General features: G+C 44.9%; 1 protein-coding gene across 2 annotated transcripts in view; it reads right to left on the bottom strand.

Moving 5' to 3' along the window:
* LTBP1 (latent transforming growth factor beta binding protein 1) overlaps window positions 1-18861 on the bottom strand; it is a 1022847-nt gene that overhangs the window by 850327 nt on the left and 153659 nt on the right. For both annotated transcript variants that reach the window (XM_069234696.1, XM_069234697.1), the window contains exon 3: window positions 14033-14324. In XM_069234696.1, coding sequence (XP_069090797.1) covers window positions 14033-14324 — 292 coding nt within the window. The remainder of the gene's footprint in view (window positions 1-14032; window positions 14325-18861) is intronic.

The raw sequence follows: 18861 nt of genomic DNA, 5'->3' as shown, positions 1-18861 counted from the left end.
ACAAGTCATCCTTGCTTGTGCAGGCTAGCCCCCTGAACTCAGTCGCCTCACTTGCCCTTCTTCATTTACTTTTTATAATACAAGTTGTGCCTCTGTCGGGCTTCTTTTGACTCTTTTTCAATGTTCTTATTGTTTGTCACACGTGCGTGCGCGCACACTCCGTCAAATGTAATACAGTGATGCTTTGGTGAGACTGAAGTGTTACACGTGCTTCTAAAATGAAATCGTCTTTTGTTCTCGGTGGAGAATGCAAATATGATAACACAAGGCCTTGGGTTTGGATCAGGAATTATAATTGCGGGTTCTTCCACTGGGTGCAGATTGTGGTCTTCGCAAAAATAAAGTGACTGTGTCAGACCCCATTCAGGAGGAACAGGGTATACGGGGTAACAGTGCCTCAACCGCGGTCACGATTGTCATTGGATCAATTCTAGTGTGGCTCTGCAGACTGGGATAGGCACACGTTTTTCTGTGCGTGACTCTCAGAGTAGTGAGGCGGAGCACCCACAGTCCTCTCCGGGTTGAAGAGTGGGGGAAAAGACTTAACTACTGAATTATAAACCAACAGTTGCAGTAACTTCAATGTCCAGCCCAGTGCTTATCTGATTACACAGCAGTGTCCAATGCTACACAGTTAAATTGTGAATAAAGGGTGGTATCGCTGATGAGGACTCCACAGAGGATGCTACACCCCTGCCCTCCTCTCCGTGCTTTCTCCCACCTGGGTGACCCTACCTGAGATTCTCCCCCGCCAAGATTTGGTAGAAGCATGAACAAGACTCAGGAGCAGGTTACATTTCCCCACAAGCCACATGAACCGTCAGCTCACTGTTCAGTCTTTTTCTTATCCCCATTGTATCAATGGGCATAGAAACACTATGGGTAGTGGGCATTAGTGGGCAGTTGCTCAGTCCTACTTCAGGCAGGGGCCTCCAGTAATTGTGTGCAGAAGGTCCTAACCGAACATGGCCTCCGTCGACTGTCAGATGCCGCTCAATGGCTATGGTGCTGCTGTGAAAGTGCTGTCAACAGTCGTAGTCCAATCAGATCCAACACACGCAACATGTAGCCCGGACAAGCCGATACACACAGTAAGGTACATGCAACCCTCTGAGTGGGAGCGCTGTGTACTCCCGCTCACTGCTCGTCACCCCCATGGCCCCACCCCTTTACAAGAAAACAAGAAAAAACGCAGTTTAGCATCAATTTCTTGTAAAGGTTTTGCAGCTGCTGGAGGGGGGGGGGGGGGGAGTGCTCCTCCTGCCTAATGGAGGAGCCACCCCAGGGCTGCTTACTCTAAGGTAATCTGCTTTCTGTGGGTGTTCCTCAAGCCAAGAACACACAGGGCTTTCCCTCCTGGACAATCTCACCTCCTGAAAGGCCAGATGGGCTCCTTCCCTCTCTCAGCGTGCAAGCTTCTAGGCACTATACAGCCCTTCAGTTTCCACTGCAGAAAGTGCAGACTTCAGATGATGTCTCCTCGCCTTTGGGAAACCGGCTGTGAGGCAAACACCTGCTTTGATCACCCACAAGTCCTTCAAGAAGCCCTTTGTCTACTATGAGGTCATGCTTAGTTATGTATTGATGTATGAATGTATGTATGTGGTATTTATATAACGCAAACCTAGACAAAAGGCAGCGAAGCGCTGCACATTGTCAAAGACTCTCCAGGTCGCAGGATAGGTCCTCAACCTCATATAGTCAAGGATAGGCCTTGGCCTCTGTGTACACGCTAGAATAGTGTAACACCAGGGTAGAAAGATAGAATATAAGAAACACATGTAGTTGGGCACTGAGAGCAAGGATACATGCAGGGTATATCCCCATCCCAATACCTGACAACTCAGCGTTAATAAGCATAGAGACAGATAACCCTGTTTCTTGCCTAGGAAAAATGACTGTTTCATGTTATTCATAAGTTACTTATATACCTCTCACATGCCCTCCATTTCCTTTCTGCATATGTGTTTTCAAACCACTTAGCAAGCCCCATTTAGAACAATTCAGATCTCCTAAAACGGCTAAACAAAAGCACATTGTCATTTCAAGATCTGTTTGGTTCAATAGCTTTACACATCAGAGCATTTCCATACCAGATGGACCCACGAGGCCAGCTTCTCCAGCATGGTGAGAAACATTTGGAGTGACAATATCATTTTAAGCACAATAATGTACAGCTTAGGAAATACAAACCCTCCACCCCATCCTGTTTAGTACACATTTATCTCCACAGAAGCAATGCACTACCTAACTCGCAATGCCCAAAGGGTCACATGTGCCAAGAAATCAGTCTGCATCCCATTTGTCTTTAGATATCTTCACTGGAGGCAGGAATTAACTTTAAACTGCATTGCATAACAAACAAAGCCCAATTATCTGGCTCAACCTCTAACCGAAATTATAAACTCCATACTACAGGAGGTTCAAAGAAAACATATGTAGTGTCAGATGAGTTATGAATGAAGGAACCCTTTTGGCTCCTGAAAGACTCTGTAGAGCTGTGACGCAAATGTTAGAACGTAGTGAAGTGAATGCAGGTTTAGAATGTTGAGCCTGCGGTTAAAGCAGATTAATAAAGACTTGTAATACATAGCTCCATGTGTGGCACAGTTATTTGTGGGTAACCCCAGCAGAGGAAGACACTACAGCTTGTGATGAGATAGGGGATGAGTACCCCTAGGATCGACAGTGCTGTCCCAGAAAGTTTGCCCTGGTCAAAGCAAACTGCTCATGCATGCCACGTGTGCCTCCGTCAAAGTGCGACATTTGGCGTATGTGGAGTCAAAGCACAGCTCCAGCCGGTATGAAGCATTTGAAGATAAAGAAAGATTTAGTGAGAAGTCTACACATTGGTGCCCAAGAAACTACTGGCAAAGCCATAAAGAGAGGTGTGGCACTACTACTCAACATAAAGCTATAAAGCCTACAGAGTGATAACACTAAAGGCAGCCACAAACAGATACGGAAAGAAGCTCTGAAACTACTATAGTCAAATGCTAGTAGGATTCGTAAGAGCGCTAGCCGATAGAACAATTGATAATAAAGCAAAGAGTTGTTATACTTACCAGAGCCTCGAAAAGAAAAGCTCCACGACCTCAGCATTGGGCAAGGGATCCCATGAAGAAGCACAGGAGTTGTGCTTACAGAGCTGTCCAAATACCTGAAGTGGGATACCACCAAAGCTGCTGGGAAGCAACTCAACGCGGCTCCAGAAGTCTCCAGAAAAGTGAACAGCTCCAATGGAGACCAAGAAAGAGGTCACAGTTCCACAGACTGCCCGAGATGATCAGGGCCAGCAGGGCCTTAGAAATGCCATGAATGAAGCAGGTCCTAGTGGACAGCAGACAGTATCGGAGCTAACACCATTTTCAGTGTCAGCCAATCCCTTAAACTTTTATAATGCTGCTGCCTTTCTGAAATCACCATTAACTACCATTTGATACTGACAAAAAGCAAAATATTGGCGACAGATGGACTCCTTGAATATAGACATTTGATGATTTTATTGAAGTGCTAGAAGAAACTGATAAAAAGATTTACTAATATCATATCTCAAGAACCTTGCTGGTGAAGGTGTAAAAGAAATCATAAAGAAAATGCTGCGAGCTGATGAAGTTACATATTGTCAAATTAAAGAAGTCTTGAATCTTAAATTCAATCCAATATCAAACACAGATTACAAATAGTACACTTTCAGTCAAGAACGACAGAGAGTTGGTGAAACCATGGACAAATATGTTGAGAGACTAGTAACGCTCATCAAATACTGTAGGTTTAATTAATTTAATGATGAGGACGCAATACATCTCCAAGTTATTGACGGATATCTGTCAGATTCATTACGATAACAAATGCTGAGAGAAACTTTTGGTCTGGAACAAGTTCTCATGGCCTACAGAGCTGAAGAGCATGCTAATCGACAAGCTGCTGACATGGTGGCCGGAGGTGCCCAAAGTGAGTTAGTCATGAACATGAAAAGCAGGCAGAAACACAAGGATGAAGGCGACAAGCTGATGTCTCCACAGAAAAAGAAGCTGTGTTTCAGATGTGGATTGTCATTTCCACACAAAGGTAAATGTCCTGCCACTCGACAGATTTGCAAAGGCTGTGGGAAGGAGAATCATTTTCTGATGGTTTGCAATGCAAAGAAAAAAAGTGCGCCACGGTGAGAAGACAAAATGGACATTTGAACGTTCCAGAAGTGATGTTCGACACACGCCCACAAGGTCAAGCAAAAGCACCAGTTGAGACACAATGACACCAAACGAAGTTGATCATTATCTAAATCATTGTCAAAAAGTTCTTCAGTATCAATATCAAGTGAAAGTAAATAAGATGTTTGTGCAATGTCGATGTTTCCTCAGAAAAATGTGTGCATTAGAAAATAAATTTCAAAGAAAAATTGACGTGAAAAAGCATCAGTCATTCAAACATTGTCCAAAAATTGCACAGAAAGTAAATGGATGTTTAATACCTTTCATTATCGACAGTGCTGCTTTGATAAACATTATGCCTGAAGAGAAATATAATTAAATATCTCCATTACATTGACTGATGCCATCGAAAACTAAAGTAGGAAAGTACCCTTTTTTGGCATGGTTACGCTCACTTTTTGCCTGCCACCAGTAAGCTTTGACTGTTTTCACTGGGATCCTGCTAACCAGGACCCCAGTGAATGTGCTGTGTCTCTCTAAATTTGGTTGCTTATGACTTTGGACTCTTCACAATTGGCATACTGGTGCCGCCATATAAGTCCCTAGCATATGGTGCTTAGGTACCCATGGCATTGGGGAACCCCTGTATCATGCCACCCATGGGAGCCCTTGCAAAATGAGTCTGCAAACCTGCCATTGCAGCCTGCATGAAAAGGTGCATACACCCTTTCACCACAGTCCACTGTACATCACCCCTATGATAGGCACTTCTAGCCCAGAGGACAGGGTACAGGTACCTGTGTGTGAGGACACCCCTCCATGAGCAGAGGTGCCCCTATGAACTGCAGTTCCATTGCACTGGAATTTATAAGTGTGGAGAAGCCATTTTACCCATGTACTGGACACAGGTCCAACTACATAATGGTAACTCTGAACCTGGGTATGTTTGGTATGAAACATGTTGGAATCATACACCAATAGTGTTGCCAGTATTGATTGTATGATTCCATGCACTTTGGGATTCTTTAGAGGACCCCCAGTATTGCTCATACCACTCTTCTGGGGTTTTCCGGGCAGCCCATGCTGCTGCCATACCTCAGACAGGTTTCTGCCCTCCTCCTGCTTGACCAGCTCAAGCAGGGCAAAGTAGTACACAGGATTTGCTGTGGGAGTGGGACGCAACATCCGCTTCCCTTGGAAATAGGTGTTACATGGATTGGGAGGGGTAGCCTCCCCAAGCCACAGGTATACTCTGAAGGGCACATTTGGTGCATTCCCTGCATAAACTGGTTTGCATCAGGCCAAGGACCCCCAGTCCCTGCTCTGGTGCGGAACTGGACAAAGGAAAGGGCAGTTACCACTCCACTGTCCATCACCACCCCCGGGGTGGTGCCCAGAGCTCCTCCAGGTGGCCACTTGATTCTGCCATCTTGGATCTAAGATGGGCAGAGGCTCCTGGGAGCATCTGAGAGGCCAGGTCAGGCAGGTGATATCACAGCTCCCTCCTGATAGCTGGTCACCTTGCTAGGTGACCAATCCCCCTTCCTGGGCTATTTAGGGTCTCCCTCTTGGGTGGGTCCTCAGATTCATCATACAAGATTCCACAAGTACTCCTCTGTATTGTTTACTTCATCTTCTGACCACGGGAACTGCAACTGGACCCTTCAAGAACCAATCTGCAACTTCAGCGATGACTTTGCTTTGCAACATTGTTTCTCCAGCTCCTTCCAGCAACTGCAGCATTTCCCCGGCTGTAGGAGGGTGCCCTCTATGCAGTGTGCAAAGCTAGGCACACTGTGGAAGGGGTCCAGGCAACCACTTGTTGGTTTACAGGGGTAAAAACTAGATCACCTAATGCTCTAATTTTTAAGGTAGCTTGGTAGAGCAGTTAGGCCAGTCGTGGAGAAGTGCAAAGCATTTGCTGTACTCACAGTATCAATCATGCAACTCACACATTTGAAGGAATAACTCTATCAATTTATCAGATGATTTTTATATATTTTTTAAGACCAAGATTATCAAAACTGGTTAAGTACTTTTTGAGATATGGATTTTTGAAGTTTAACCAAAATAGTCTTTTTGTGCGTAATTACGCACCATAGGAATAAATGGAAAGTCACCTTTAAAAATACATATAAAATCACACAGTTGCTTTACCAAGTTCTTCTTTTGCAGGTAAGTCAAGGTCGTCTGTGAGCACACTGTGCCAGCTGGAGAAGTTCAGGTGGTCCTGGTTCCAGCGGGAGCAGCAGTGAAATGTCTCTGGAGGTGGTTCAGAGCCACTGTGGGGGACCACTTGGAAAAGGCCTGTGCAGGTAAGTTTAGAGGTGGTTCCTTGGGGTCCCCTTGGAGTGGCGAGGTCACAAGGGGCGAGGGACCTTAAAGCACAGCAGCTTCTTTGTTGCAGGGCACAGGGCGGCCGGGCGCACAGCGAATCGGAGAGCCAGGAGCTGTGCGCAAAGATGTCCTTTGAATCTGGAGGTAAGTGACTTCAAGGGTCGTTTACAGGACAATGGGGCACTCTGGTGGGAGGTCCAGGGTGTTCTGAAGTCCCTCGACATGGGGCTTCCTCCTGGTCCTTTTCAACCCCGGGCAGGCTGGTTTTCCTGGTGTCCAACATCAGCTGACCAGTACCCAGGGTACTGGTACTTCTCAACCACTGGAGGGCACAGTGCCACCAAACTTGGCACACTTGCAGGGTTTGGCCTGCCGGTCACTGGTGGGTCCTCAGGTCTGGCTGTGACTTCCAGGTCGGGAGCTAGTGGCCAGTGAGTGAAGTGACCCTCACTGGGTTGCTGGTTTCTTGGGTGAGTGGTGAAGCCTGGAGATCCTCTGGGGTTCTTGAGGTCAGTCCAGTTGTCCAGTTGTCCAGCAGCTCCACAGTGGGGATTATCAGATCCTGGGTGCAACAGGCAGGGTTTGGTGCCTTTTCTTTGGCAACAGGTCCACAGTTTCCGTGCCTTGGATCTTCTTGCTGCTGGTCTTCTTTGTGTCCCTCGAATCTGATTTCTTATTCTAGGGATGCCCACTAAATATTGAATTTAGTGGGTGTTTTAAGGAAAACCTCATAGTGTCCAATGGGACACTTACCTTTTGGTGTCTACACCCACTATAGTGACCATTTCCTGTGGAGAGAGTCACTTCCCTATCCTTGATTGGCTATTTTTCTTCTATCTAAAGTAGAGGAAAATGAAATAGATTGTCCATCTCATAGGCAACACCTTAGGGGTGGTGCATGCCAGGTGGGGCCACTTCTCCTACCCTCTGTGTAGTTTCCCGCCTTTGCTTCCTCCAAACGTGGGGGTTTGCAAAGGGGTTGACCATCTGCTGCTAGTGGCGTGCCTGGAGGTTGAGTTTCAAAGGTGGTGAGCTCTTTGAAGCTAGCTGCCAAGGCAGTGCATATTCCTGAGGGAAGGGTTGTTAGCACCTCCACCCAGGAAGGGTATTGTTCTACAAGTCAGAGAGACAGACCTCTCCCCCACAGTTTGTAGAATGGAGGTCTGGAGGTGGCAGGCTGGATAGAACCAGTCGACAACCATGCAAGGTTAGTCAGCTTTTGCAGGGGTCACTTCTAAAGTGACCGCTGGGTACCCTTAGGGATAAATCCAATACTGGTATCAGTTTGGATTTATCATTCTGAGTTGTGTGATAACAAACAACCCAGGGTTCACAGTGGCCATTATGTAGCTGAGAAACCCGTGCTGACCAGTGCCCAGCCACATGTATTAAAATGGCTGCTCTGTTCACTCACTATGTCCTAGGGTTGGCAAGGATACAGTGGGGGCATATGGCTCATGAAGCTTTACCCTCACATATGCTAGGGTGCACTCTGCCTTAAGGATGTAAGGCCTGCCAGGCGGGTGTCTTACCCATAGTACCTGCAGTGTATGGTGGGCAAGGCACATAGGCAGTGTGCCAGGTTGAATTTGAGTTTTAGTTTTGCACCAATACACCCAGCCTGCACTGGCAGTGCTGGGGGAATCTGGACGGATGGCCCTAGAGGGTGATACAATCAGTGCTCCTGCCCTCAGGGGCCTACCCATAGTCCCCTATGCCCTGGGTACTTAAGTGCCTTTTACTAGGAACTTATAGTGGTAGCTAAAAGTGCATCCAATTGTGCCAATGCATCACAACAGTTTTAGGGAAAGAGCTCTGGCCCAGGGAACGTGGTTAGCAGGGGCGCTGGGCACTACAATTTCTAGGCTAGTTCATACATCAGACAAAACGTGGGGGACAAACATGTCAAAATGATGCCTTTTCTCACACCGGCTGTGCATCGTCTGAGGTCGACGAGACTCCAGCCTGCACCAGGAAGTAAGAAGGTATCTCCCTTGGAGTGAAGGAGTCATTCCCCTGCACCTGCAGGCACCAACTGCAACGACGACTGGCTATGTGGATCTGCTCTCCTCTGGAAATGCATGGATCCTTCATCGCAGGTGATGGTCTGGAGTAGTCCCCTTGGTCATCTCTGTCAGCTGTCCAACTTCGGAGATGGTAAACCAGTGCCTCTTCTTGCAAGACGGTACACTTGTGCACTGCGACTCTTGGAGCTACCAAGGCCTGTTTGCTCTTACTCCAAGGGATCTTCAGGCTTTGTCTAGCACCAGCCCCTAGAACTTCTTCCTGCCAAGAACAGTCTTGTCTCTGCTGCTCCAGCATTGTGGGGCTCCTCTTAAGGTGTTCTGAGTGGGACTCACTGTGACTTGCTGCCGCCAGTGGGTTGCCTGTGGGGGCTGCATCCTCTTCTGGTGACTCTAACAACTGCTGAGGGTCACCCCGGACTCCACTCCTTGGGCTGAGTCCCCTGGGCCTTGCTGGTCCTCTTCAGCCTTGCAACACTTTTTTTCTTCTTCTGAATTTGCCAAGGCTTGTTGGTGGTCTTCCTGCACCACTTGCTCACTGCAACCTAACAGCCGACATGGGTCACCATCTGCATCACTTCAGGGACTTCACTTCAGCTCCTGTGCTGCACAGATGGTCTGCTCTGGCCCCCGTCGACCTGGTCCTGCATCCACAGAAGGGTGGGTAGTGGCTCCTACCACAACTGGACACTCCATCATGAACTGACTTGGCCCCCTTCCTTCGCAGGTCCTCTTCTGCTAGAATCCACCTTTGGGTTCTTCCAGTCTGGTTTGGGTATTGCACAATCCTTTTCCTAAGTCCTCCTATTGATGACACAACAAATCAATGCAATAACCTCCTCCTGCTTCCACACTCTCCGCAATCTTAAAAAATCCTTCAAATGGATTCCCCCAGAGACCAGGAAGACAGTCACCCAGCCACTCATCAGCAGCAGACCAGCCTACGGTAACGCTCTCTACGCCGGCACCACACTCAAACTCAAACCGAAACTCCAGAGAATCCAGAACACAACCGCACGCCTCGTCCTTGGCCTCCCCCGCCACGAACGAATCTCACCACACCTCAAATCCCTTCACTGGCACCCCATAGACAAGAGAATCACACTCAAGATCCTCATCCACGCTCACAAATCCCTACACAACACCGGCCCAACCTACCTCAACGAAAGAGTGAACTTCCACACTCCCACACGCAACCTCCGATCAGCCGACCTCACCCTAGCCACAGTCCCCCGCATCCAACGCACCACCACAGGAGGCAGGTCCTTCTCCTACCTCACCCCCAAAACCTGGAACTCCCTCCCCACCAACCTTCGCAAAACCAAAGACCTCCTGCTCTTCAGAAAGAACCTCAAGACATGGCTGTTCGAACAGTGACCCTCCTTGCCCCCCCCCTTTTGATCCCCTCCTCCCACCCCCTTGAGACCCTCACGGGTGAGTAGCGCGCTCTATACATTTTTTTGATTGACTGATTGAGGGAAAACAAGGTACTTACCATTGCTCTCCTGGTCGCTGGGGGTCACTCTGGTACTCACCTCTTGGGGTTCCTAGTTCCTCTAGCTCCCCTCTAACGATTCCACATCCTTGGGTGGGGGACTGTATCTCGCATTCCACTTATTTAGTATATGTTTTGGCCCTCCTCTAGGGCCTACACTGTTTCCTAATACCTTTGCACATGCTTGTTGTTTTTATGCTTCTTATTGATTGCTATTATATATATAATTAGTGTGTTAACCTACCTCCAGTTGGGGGGACTGCTTATTAATATTTGTGTTACCATGATAAAGTACCTTTATTTTGGAACACTGTGTGGCTCTTTCATGTGTGATAGTGCTGTATAACTATAGTGGGGTTGCATACGCTTTGCAGCTTCCTCTAGAGAGCCCTGGCTTCCTTGGCACTGCCTACACTTCACTATTAGGGGATACCTGGACCTGGTATAAGCTGATAAGACCATAAGTGTTCACCACACACCAGGCCAGCTTCCTACAATACACATTGGCTGGTTCAACACCATTGAAAAGTTAAGGTTTGTTCACAGCGACGATGAAACACTAGAAGACCAAAGTGCAACCACCCGTTAATGTGCTTCAAAGTACAGCATCATGAGCCTGTTTACTCAGTTTCAGCGAGCTGCTGATATGGGACTGATCTCATTGAATGATGAAATAAATGCTCATCGTGAAATAGTAAGTCATGTCACTTCTTTGTTTCATGGGTTAGAAAAACTTAAGACTATGAAAGTACAATTGCATATTAATGAGGATGTCCATCCTGTTTTACATAGACACAGAAGCAGAATAATTTTTCATTTTATTTACAAGAGGCTGTCGAAAAGGAACTCAAATTGCTACTTAAACATGATATTATTGAGCGTTCTACTGGTCCAACACCATGGGTTTCTCCTATAGTGATAGTACAAAAAAGGACAATGAAAGAGCTGTACACATCTGTGTCAATATGCATCAAGCAAACAAGGCAATTGAAAGAGAACAACATCCAGGTCAACACACTGCTACCATGATAAGACAATTGAATGGTGCAAAAGTCTTCTCTCGCCATTATTAAAATAAAGGATAACTTCAGATGGAACTCAAGAAGAAATGCAAGTACATTACAAACTTTTCTACACATATTGGTCCATTCCTGTTTAAAAGACTTAGGGCCTTATTTATACTCTGTTTGTGCCAGATTTGTGCCATTTTTTTTTACGCAAATCCGGTGTAAACTTAATTACATATTTATATTTTGGTGCTAGACATGTCTATCCCCATAATATTGGAGTTAACGTCCTTTTTAGCCTGCGGAAAACTACCTTGCGTCAATGAGATGCAAAGTAGGTGTTCCCGGGCAAAAAATACCTCAAAGGCCCTAGCGCCTTATTTATCCTCCCATGCAAAAATCACGCACAGGAGGAGGAGGGCCTGAAATAATGGTGCTAAGCCTGCTTAGCGCCATTATTTAACGCCTGGGTATGGGCAGGCGTAAGGGGACCTGAAGGCATATTTCCATGGTCAGAGACCATGGAAAGTGCCCACAGGTGCCCTTCCCTGTCCCCAGGGACACCCCCACCCACCCCTACCCACACCAGAAGGTCACCTCGAGATGGGGGACCCATCCAAAGGTAAGCCCGGGTCAGTATTTTTTTTTTTTTGCCCAACGCATCTCGGGTCCCTGACTTGGGGCCCCCTGCACGGCGCTGGCCTCAATGGCCATGCCCAGGGGACATTTATCCCCTGGGCATGGCCATTGAGGTGGTGGGCATTGCTCCGGTCTTTACAGGAGCCATGTCCATGGGGCTTGTGTGCCAAAAAATGTCGCTAAACTGCCTAGAGGCAATTTTTTTGCCTCTACACAGTGCAGCGCCATAATTTGGCATACAAGCCCCGGTTCCACCTATGCCTCCCCAGCCCTGTTAGCATCATTTCCAAGGACGCTAACAGGGCCTTAGTGCCGGCTGGCACCATTCCTTAAATATGGCGCCCGGCCAGCGTCTAGGAATGGCACTAGCCGGCGCTATACTTTTTGGCGCAAACCTGCGTTAGTGCAGGTTTGCGTCAAAAAGTATAAATATGGGTCTTAGGGCCTCAGTACGAGTGTGGCGGTCCAAGGTCTCCCACACTCGCAATGCAATATTGTGAGATTGCTTGCTGCCTGCATTTTCCTAAGCCCTTATGCCATCTTATATCCCACACAGAACATCTAAGCCATTAAGCACTTGATGTGATATACACTCACTCCATACATATCTAACACTGGGGTGAAGATCCCATCAACACCTCGCCGCCCTCCCCCCGCACTCCCCTGGAGGGGTCACCCAAAGGGAAGCCAGAAAGCAGGAACCCTTACTCCAAACCCTCCTACACAGACAAACATAAAAACAGTTTTGTATTATTAAGGGTTGGGAAGAAATAACTATGCGCCAAAGGGGTTAAGAAAAACATCACCATACATGTTTGTTAGTTAACTTCCACAGCGTAACATGACAGTTTACATTCTGAAATTGCACAAGGTGGCTGGGGAGTCAGACTGTTCATTTATGTATGAAGTTGACTAATGGAGCATGTAACTCACAGAGTAGCTGGGCTTGGATGTACTGCCAAGACATGACGTCGTCAAATGATTACGAGGCAGGCTATTCAAATTCATGCTTCTGTGGCATGAAAATACAGGCAAGAAAAGCCATTAAAACTAAAGCTTGCCACCTACTGCCCAGTGATATATTTGTAACTGCTAGAGTTATTTTGCTTGTAACGCAAACCAAAACTTCTCTCTGTATTATTTGCATGTTGTGACTGGAAATGATAAGTGATGAACTGACTAGTGTGCCCTTGTGTGTGAACAAGTCACTTGCTTCAACTCCATGATTTTGATGATTACTACAAAATGATGAAAAAGCATAGCAGTATGAAACCATGATGCAAAGTACTATGCATTTTGCAAGAGCAAAGACAATGGACTCTTTTTAAGATCACTCCAATTAATTGGGCCTATTCTGGGGTCAATAAATAATGGCCTGCTGTGAACACTAATTCCGTATTGCTATTTGTGCTCTGAAATTTGTTGAAAAAAATGCATTTACATTTAAAAGGGGGGTCATTATTTTACCCTGAACCTGAAAACGGATATTACTCCATTACTGAAACCAAATATATAAGGGATAAAATAACCAGCCCGTACATTATAATGCTATTGCAAGTCACTAAAAACTTCCATAACCATATATAAGAATGAGGCCGAAAGCCGAGTTACTTTATAAGGTTAAGGAACTCCAAAGTCACTTGGATTATCCTTGTCATGACTGCCGGGGGTACTTCATCCCATATAATACATGGTCACACCATCACCTTTCCCACAACCACTTAAAACCTTGGTGCGTAGTTTCTTCATATGAAAGAGCAAGCATGTTTGAAAACATGACGAATAAAAAAACAACTCTACTGAAAAATTAAACACATCAAAATTCTGTAGAAATTTGTTGCAAACAGATACTAAAAACAGTCCCATACAAGACAGATTGAATAAAAAGCTGATATAGCTCAAAATGTGTAGAAACATGCAGAAAGATACTAGCTTTTTTCCATCTAAGGAGTGCAAAAAATAACATATTCTCTATGCTTGCCATTCTAAGCTATTAATATCGAGCAGAAGTAAGAAAAAACACTTTTGTTGCATTAAATAGCTGCTTCAATTATGGTCCAAGACATGACCTGCTTTTCACCTGGCTGCTGGCTCTGGCAGGAGGCATTGTGACATCAGAACTCAACTGTAAAAAAGTATGATAGCCCTGTTCTGACGTCTTTTCTTTATAATCCACTTGGCGTGTCACAAATTGCAGTTATAAAGGAATTAGGGACTGATATTTACACAGGGAATACAGAATCTCATGTGAAATCAATTAAATCTAGTTGACATAGTGATGCTAGCAGTGCTCTATCTAAAAACAATAGAAAACAGACATAAGCTTTTCACAATTCTGAAAACATTTTAAACAACTTAAATAATGAGAAAACTTACTGTTGCTGAATTTGCTGTGGTATAGCAACAGGAACTTTCTGTTTCAGAGTGAGGGTCATATGGCCCACTGGACTGACATTGGCTGGAACTTTTTGATGAAAGGTTTGAGGGGAGCTATGTTGAGGAATAGGTCGTGCCGGTACATCTGGTACTTGTCCCCCAGAAACGGAGGTGGAGGAAGGGTCCGAAGTGGCACTCCTCTCACAGGATTTCCCTTTGGTCCCTGGTTTACAAATGCAAAGCTGAGGTCGCAGGCACATTCCTCCATTTTGGCATGGCGGTGTACAATTGGCTGTAAAAAAAAAAAAAAAGATGCCCATGGGCAAGGGAGTTTTTAGTGAGGAAAAGAAGTAGGGCCTTTGTGTGATACACTCTTTTATATTGTGACAGCAACATGATAAAGAATTCAAAACCTTATCACTGATACCGAGTAATGCAGTGATCTATCTTAAATGGTAAACTGAGAAATCACCATGTGCTACAATACGTCTGTACAAGATATATTTTGTCCTTCGTCTGTCCATAATTAGAAGCATCCTGAAAACATATTTGTTCAATTTAGCTCTTGCCGCCCTTCTATGTTAATGTGATTAAAGGCAGGGGATTGTGGTTGGGAATATTGAGTACCAAATATTGATGGGACAGAATATCATTACAAGAATGACAACAACACAAATGACTCAGCACTCAATTTACTAAAATTGTGACATCTTAGTTATAGTCTTTATCATATCAGTACAGCATTGGTATTGGTATACATATCATCACATAACTCTATGACTCTTTCACATGGTTTTTAATAAAGTTTTTCTTTATCATCTTCTTCCTAAAAGTTTCTTTTGACTGTAGCCAATGAGTTTCGTCCCAGAAAGGACTTCTTCATGGCTACAAATATATATATATATAATAATATATAGGGCAATTTTCCTTAGAGTAGGTTAAGACTTCCCCACTACGAGTCTCTTTTAAGTGTTACGATATGTATTTCTAACCGTTCTTTGCAGCATACAGCCTATTGTACCTAAATTTGATTAATGCTGCTTGCTTCAGTTTTTGTTATCATAACAGATTTGTGGAAACTCAGTGGCATACAGTATTCTACTGTGTTTGATCAAAGGTTGCTCTTTCTGCACTTGGAACATGACACCTTATTGAAAACACTAATGAGGATTTGGTACAAGAGCAGAATCCTTAATTAATGTGACAGTTTGCACTGTATTGATGTTACTGCGATTATATGTGCATTTGTTTAACGTCTTTGTATCCAGTTTTTTCGAATGTGCATAATACTTTATTCTGCTCACTAATAAGTTGTTCATTTTTCACATGCAATGTTAGACTGGGTTTCTTTCGGTCGATTGTACATAGCACTTTATACGGCTTATTGATGGGTTGCTTTTTTGCCCATAACACATGGCACTTTATCGGCAGCACTTTAATACGAATTGGATAGGATAGCGATATGTATAACTATTGGGACCACGGGATAGTCTGCATTTTAAAGGTATTATTACCAGTATATGTTTTTTCATCTTTTTTGTATCCAGGATGCCTTCAGCCGATCATGAAAAGAATGAATTTTGTATTCTGTACACTTATGAGCTCAATAAAAAGAATTTAAAAAAAGAGCACTGCAGGATACGCGTATTTACCTGATCCTAAAACATTTTGGGCATATGTTCGAGGTACCCTGCTGTCTTTGTCGTTAGGCACCAAAGAGTTTAGATCATGGGGAGTGGCACAAATTTTGGTGGTTCCAAGAAACATATTTGAGTCTCTCTCCCATACTTCCAAAACTAATATACACAAACATGAGCAATTGAAATAAGTGTGCTTCTTGCAGTACTCTTTCAATCTGTTTCTGAATATTTCATAATTTCTGAGATATATTCTCTGAAAAAAACAAAGGTTGTTATACTTAGGAAATATAAATAAAAGAACCATAGAAATTCACTTAAAAAAACAAAGGTTTCAGGGATGTTATAGTTAGGCTTACATTTTAAACGTACCAAATCAATGAAGTTCATCAGTTATAGTTACAGTTATCTCAAGTAACTATAACTTGTGCGCTAAGGTAGCTATAATTTGCGCCCTTTGATGTATGATATACTTAGAATGAGATCTTTCTGAACAAATTGAAAACAAAAAAGTATTTGTCAATTAAAAATAGTAAACTCACCTTTCAGTACAAGTCTTAAACATTTGTAGTTGAAAAAAAAATAAAGGAGGGAAGTGACGAGGAATACACATAGACTCGAACCCGTAACTTTCAGGATGAAGGTCTGGGACCTTCACCATTTGACTAGCTATCTTTTTTTAATCCTTTTTTTTCTTTGCCCTTTACATCCAGGACCACCGGGAGGGGGCCTCCCCTGTGGTCTCACATGATTGTTTTTTTTTTTGTTTTTTTTTATTGTTTGCCCTTTACAGGCTATCTGGGACCGTGGGGAGTGCCTCAATGCCTCCCCTCGGTCCCAACCGGCTCCTGCCTCCTGCATAAGCAGGCATTGCTCCCCTAAGCAGAAAGCTACTTTTAATAGCAGCTCACTGCTTGCTGGAACAATGTTTGCATCTTTCTTCCTGCTCCTATATCTGTGTGCAGGGAAGACAGATGAAAACTCTGTTTTCTGACAGCGGAAACTGTTTGACAGGTCCTGCTGTCAGAAAGCGGAGTTATGTTTGCTTTTGCTGGGTGGGAGCGGTCAGTTTCCATCAAGGAAAAGCAAACAGCTATGTCCTGGGGGTGGGCACCCTAGGACATAGGAAGAGCCAGCATTGTGGAGTGGCGGTCCTCACAACCATCCGTGGCTCCACAAGGGGGGCCGGGCGGCCCTCCTTTCAACGAACTATGCCCCAGGGTAGTGGTGGTCCCCGAGGCTTCGGAGTCCCGAAACTGACCCCTTTTCTTTTTTTTTAGGATTTGACCCGGGGAGGTGGAGGTCCCCGGTGAGGAGGGAGGGGACATGTGGCACCGCTGCATTGTTTTTTTCAATGCCCTGGGGAGGTAGTGGCCCTTAGGGGGGCTGCGCACCCCTTGCATAATATTTGTGTAAAACTCCAGGGAGGTGGTGGTCCCTGGGTCAGCGGGAGGGGGCCGGGTGCTATCGCTGTTCAAAATCCCCATGGAAAAATGAATGGGAAAAATGTGTTTGTCCACCCCCTTTTTTTCTGGGCCCCTGTTTGACAGATCACCTCAAAGCTTTCCAGACAACAACTGAAGTGACATATGTTTTTTGTGTTTTTTTTCCATAAAGATTCATCAAATAGCGCCAAAGTTATTAGCAAAACAAAAAAACGCTTCTTTTATAGAAACTCGGTCCCAATTACAACTACCCAGTGGAGACTATAACGTCCCATACCTTTGGTTTTCTAAGTGAATTTCTATGTTTTTTTAAATTCTATGTCCTAACTATAACTTTCCTGTAACCTTTGTTTTTTTCAGGGAATTTTGTTAACATTTTTCATTACTATACATTAATCCAACCTCAACCGTGGATGGCTTCTGCCTTTCGCAGCGGTGGTTGGCTACATAGCCTGGACTGCAGCTAGGCTCTGTAGCCAACCCCTATAATCACCCAACTGTGCGCAGCAGGTGTTTGCCGCAGGGACAAACCCTGCACAGCACCGACTACCCAGGCTGGTCTTGGCCCCAGGAACCCTAAAGATTAAAAAAAAAATCGGCAGGGGGGTCCTCACCCCCCAGATTGATCTCAACCATGGAGATCCCATCCCTCGGTCCCCGGCCTAAACATTTAATTTTTGGGAGGGAGGGAGCCTCGCTGCCCCCCTCCCCAGGACGATCTCGGCCTCACGGACCCCATCTCCCAAGGCCTGGCCTAAATATTTTTTTGGGGGGGGAGCCTCCACAGGCTGATCTCCACCCTAGGGAGCCCATTCTCAGGTTAAAAAATGTAAGGGAAACAAAAGTATAAAATTGTGAGGGAAGGAGCCAGTCCCAATTGAAGGATGTGTGGGACTGATGTTTCTTCCCTATCCTTCTCTTATCAGAAAAGGTGACAGGTTTACCTGATTGGGTACTGCTGAACATCAAAGTGACTTTTAGGACCAAAAACAACTTGTTGCATCTTCAGTAATCATAAAATACTGTTGGGAGCACCAGTTCTGGATGTGTCTAGGCCAGGCTTCTCCAACAAGCAGCTTTTGAGCTAGGGGTTAAAGCAGCTCTCCTGAATGCAAACCAGTGTTTATTGGCAGAATTAATACATGTGTACTAAAATTGAAAAGCTTCTATTGGAGAGAAAAGATATGGATATTTTCAGAACTCATAGGTTGATGTTTGCTGAGAAATTGCTATATTTAAATATATTTAAAGCTGATATTTGAGTGGCAAGTCATGTGGCACTGGGGAGACATACTACTAATATTATTACATTGCTGCCAGAGACACTGCAGCTATGGCTATGTATTACCTACATGGAAGCATTGTCAATGGCTTTTTACACTACTGCTGGAAATCCTACCTAATGAAATGAAGTGATCACTGTTGGCAATCGTGCATATGGTGGACGCTAATGTAATCCTGACTGATGCTGTAACTATTACAATACTATTACTATACGTAGCTTGGGTTGATTTTCATCGAACATAAGTAGCTCTTATTAAAAAAAAGTAAGCTATCCCTGTTCTGGAGTCTGTCTGACAGTACTTCATATTCTCTGGATATAAACATGCCTAAAATATTGGGAAAATGTTTAAGTTGATGTCGGTTCGGTCCTGTAAATCTTTTGAAGAATCCTCCAAGTGATGACGTGCGCAGAAATGTAGTGGCTAATGAGAGTTATTCAAGTAACTGATGACTCAGGTCAGTT

The sequence above is a fragment of the Pleurodeles waltl genome, chromosome 5, assembly GCF_031143425.1.
Source record: "Pleurodeles waltl isolate 20211129_DDA chromosome 5, aPleWal1.hap1.20221129, whole genome shotgun sequence".
NCBI classification, from domain to species: domain Eukaryota; kingdom Metazoa; phylum Chordata; class Amphibia; order Caudata; family Salamandridae; genus Pleurodeles; species Pleurodeles waltl.
Note: the sequence above shows the minus strand (reverse complement) of the source record. Positions and strands in the feature narration are given on the sequence as shown.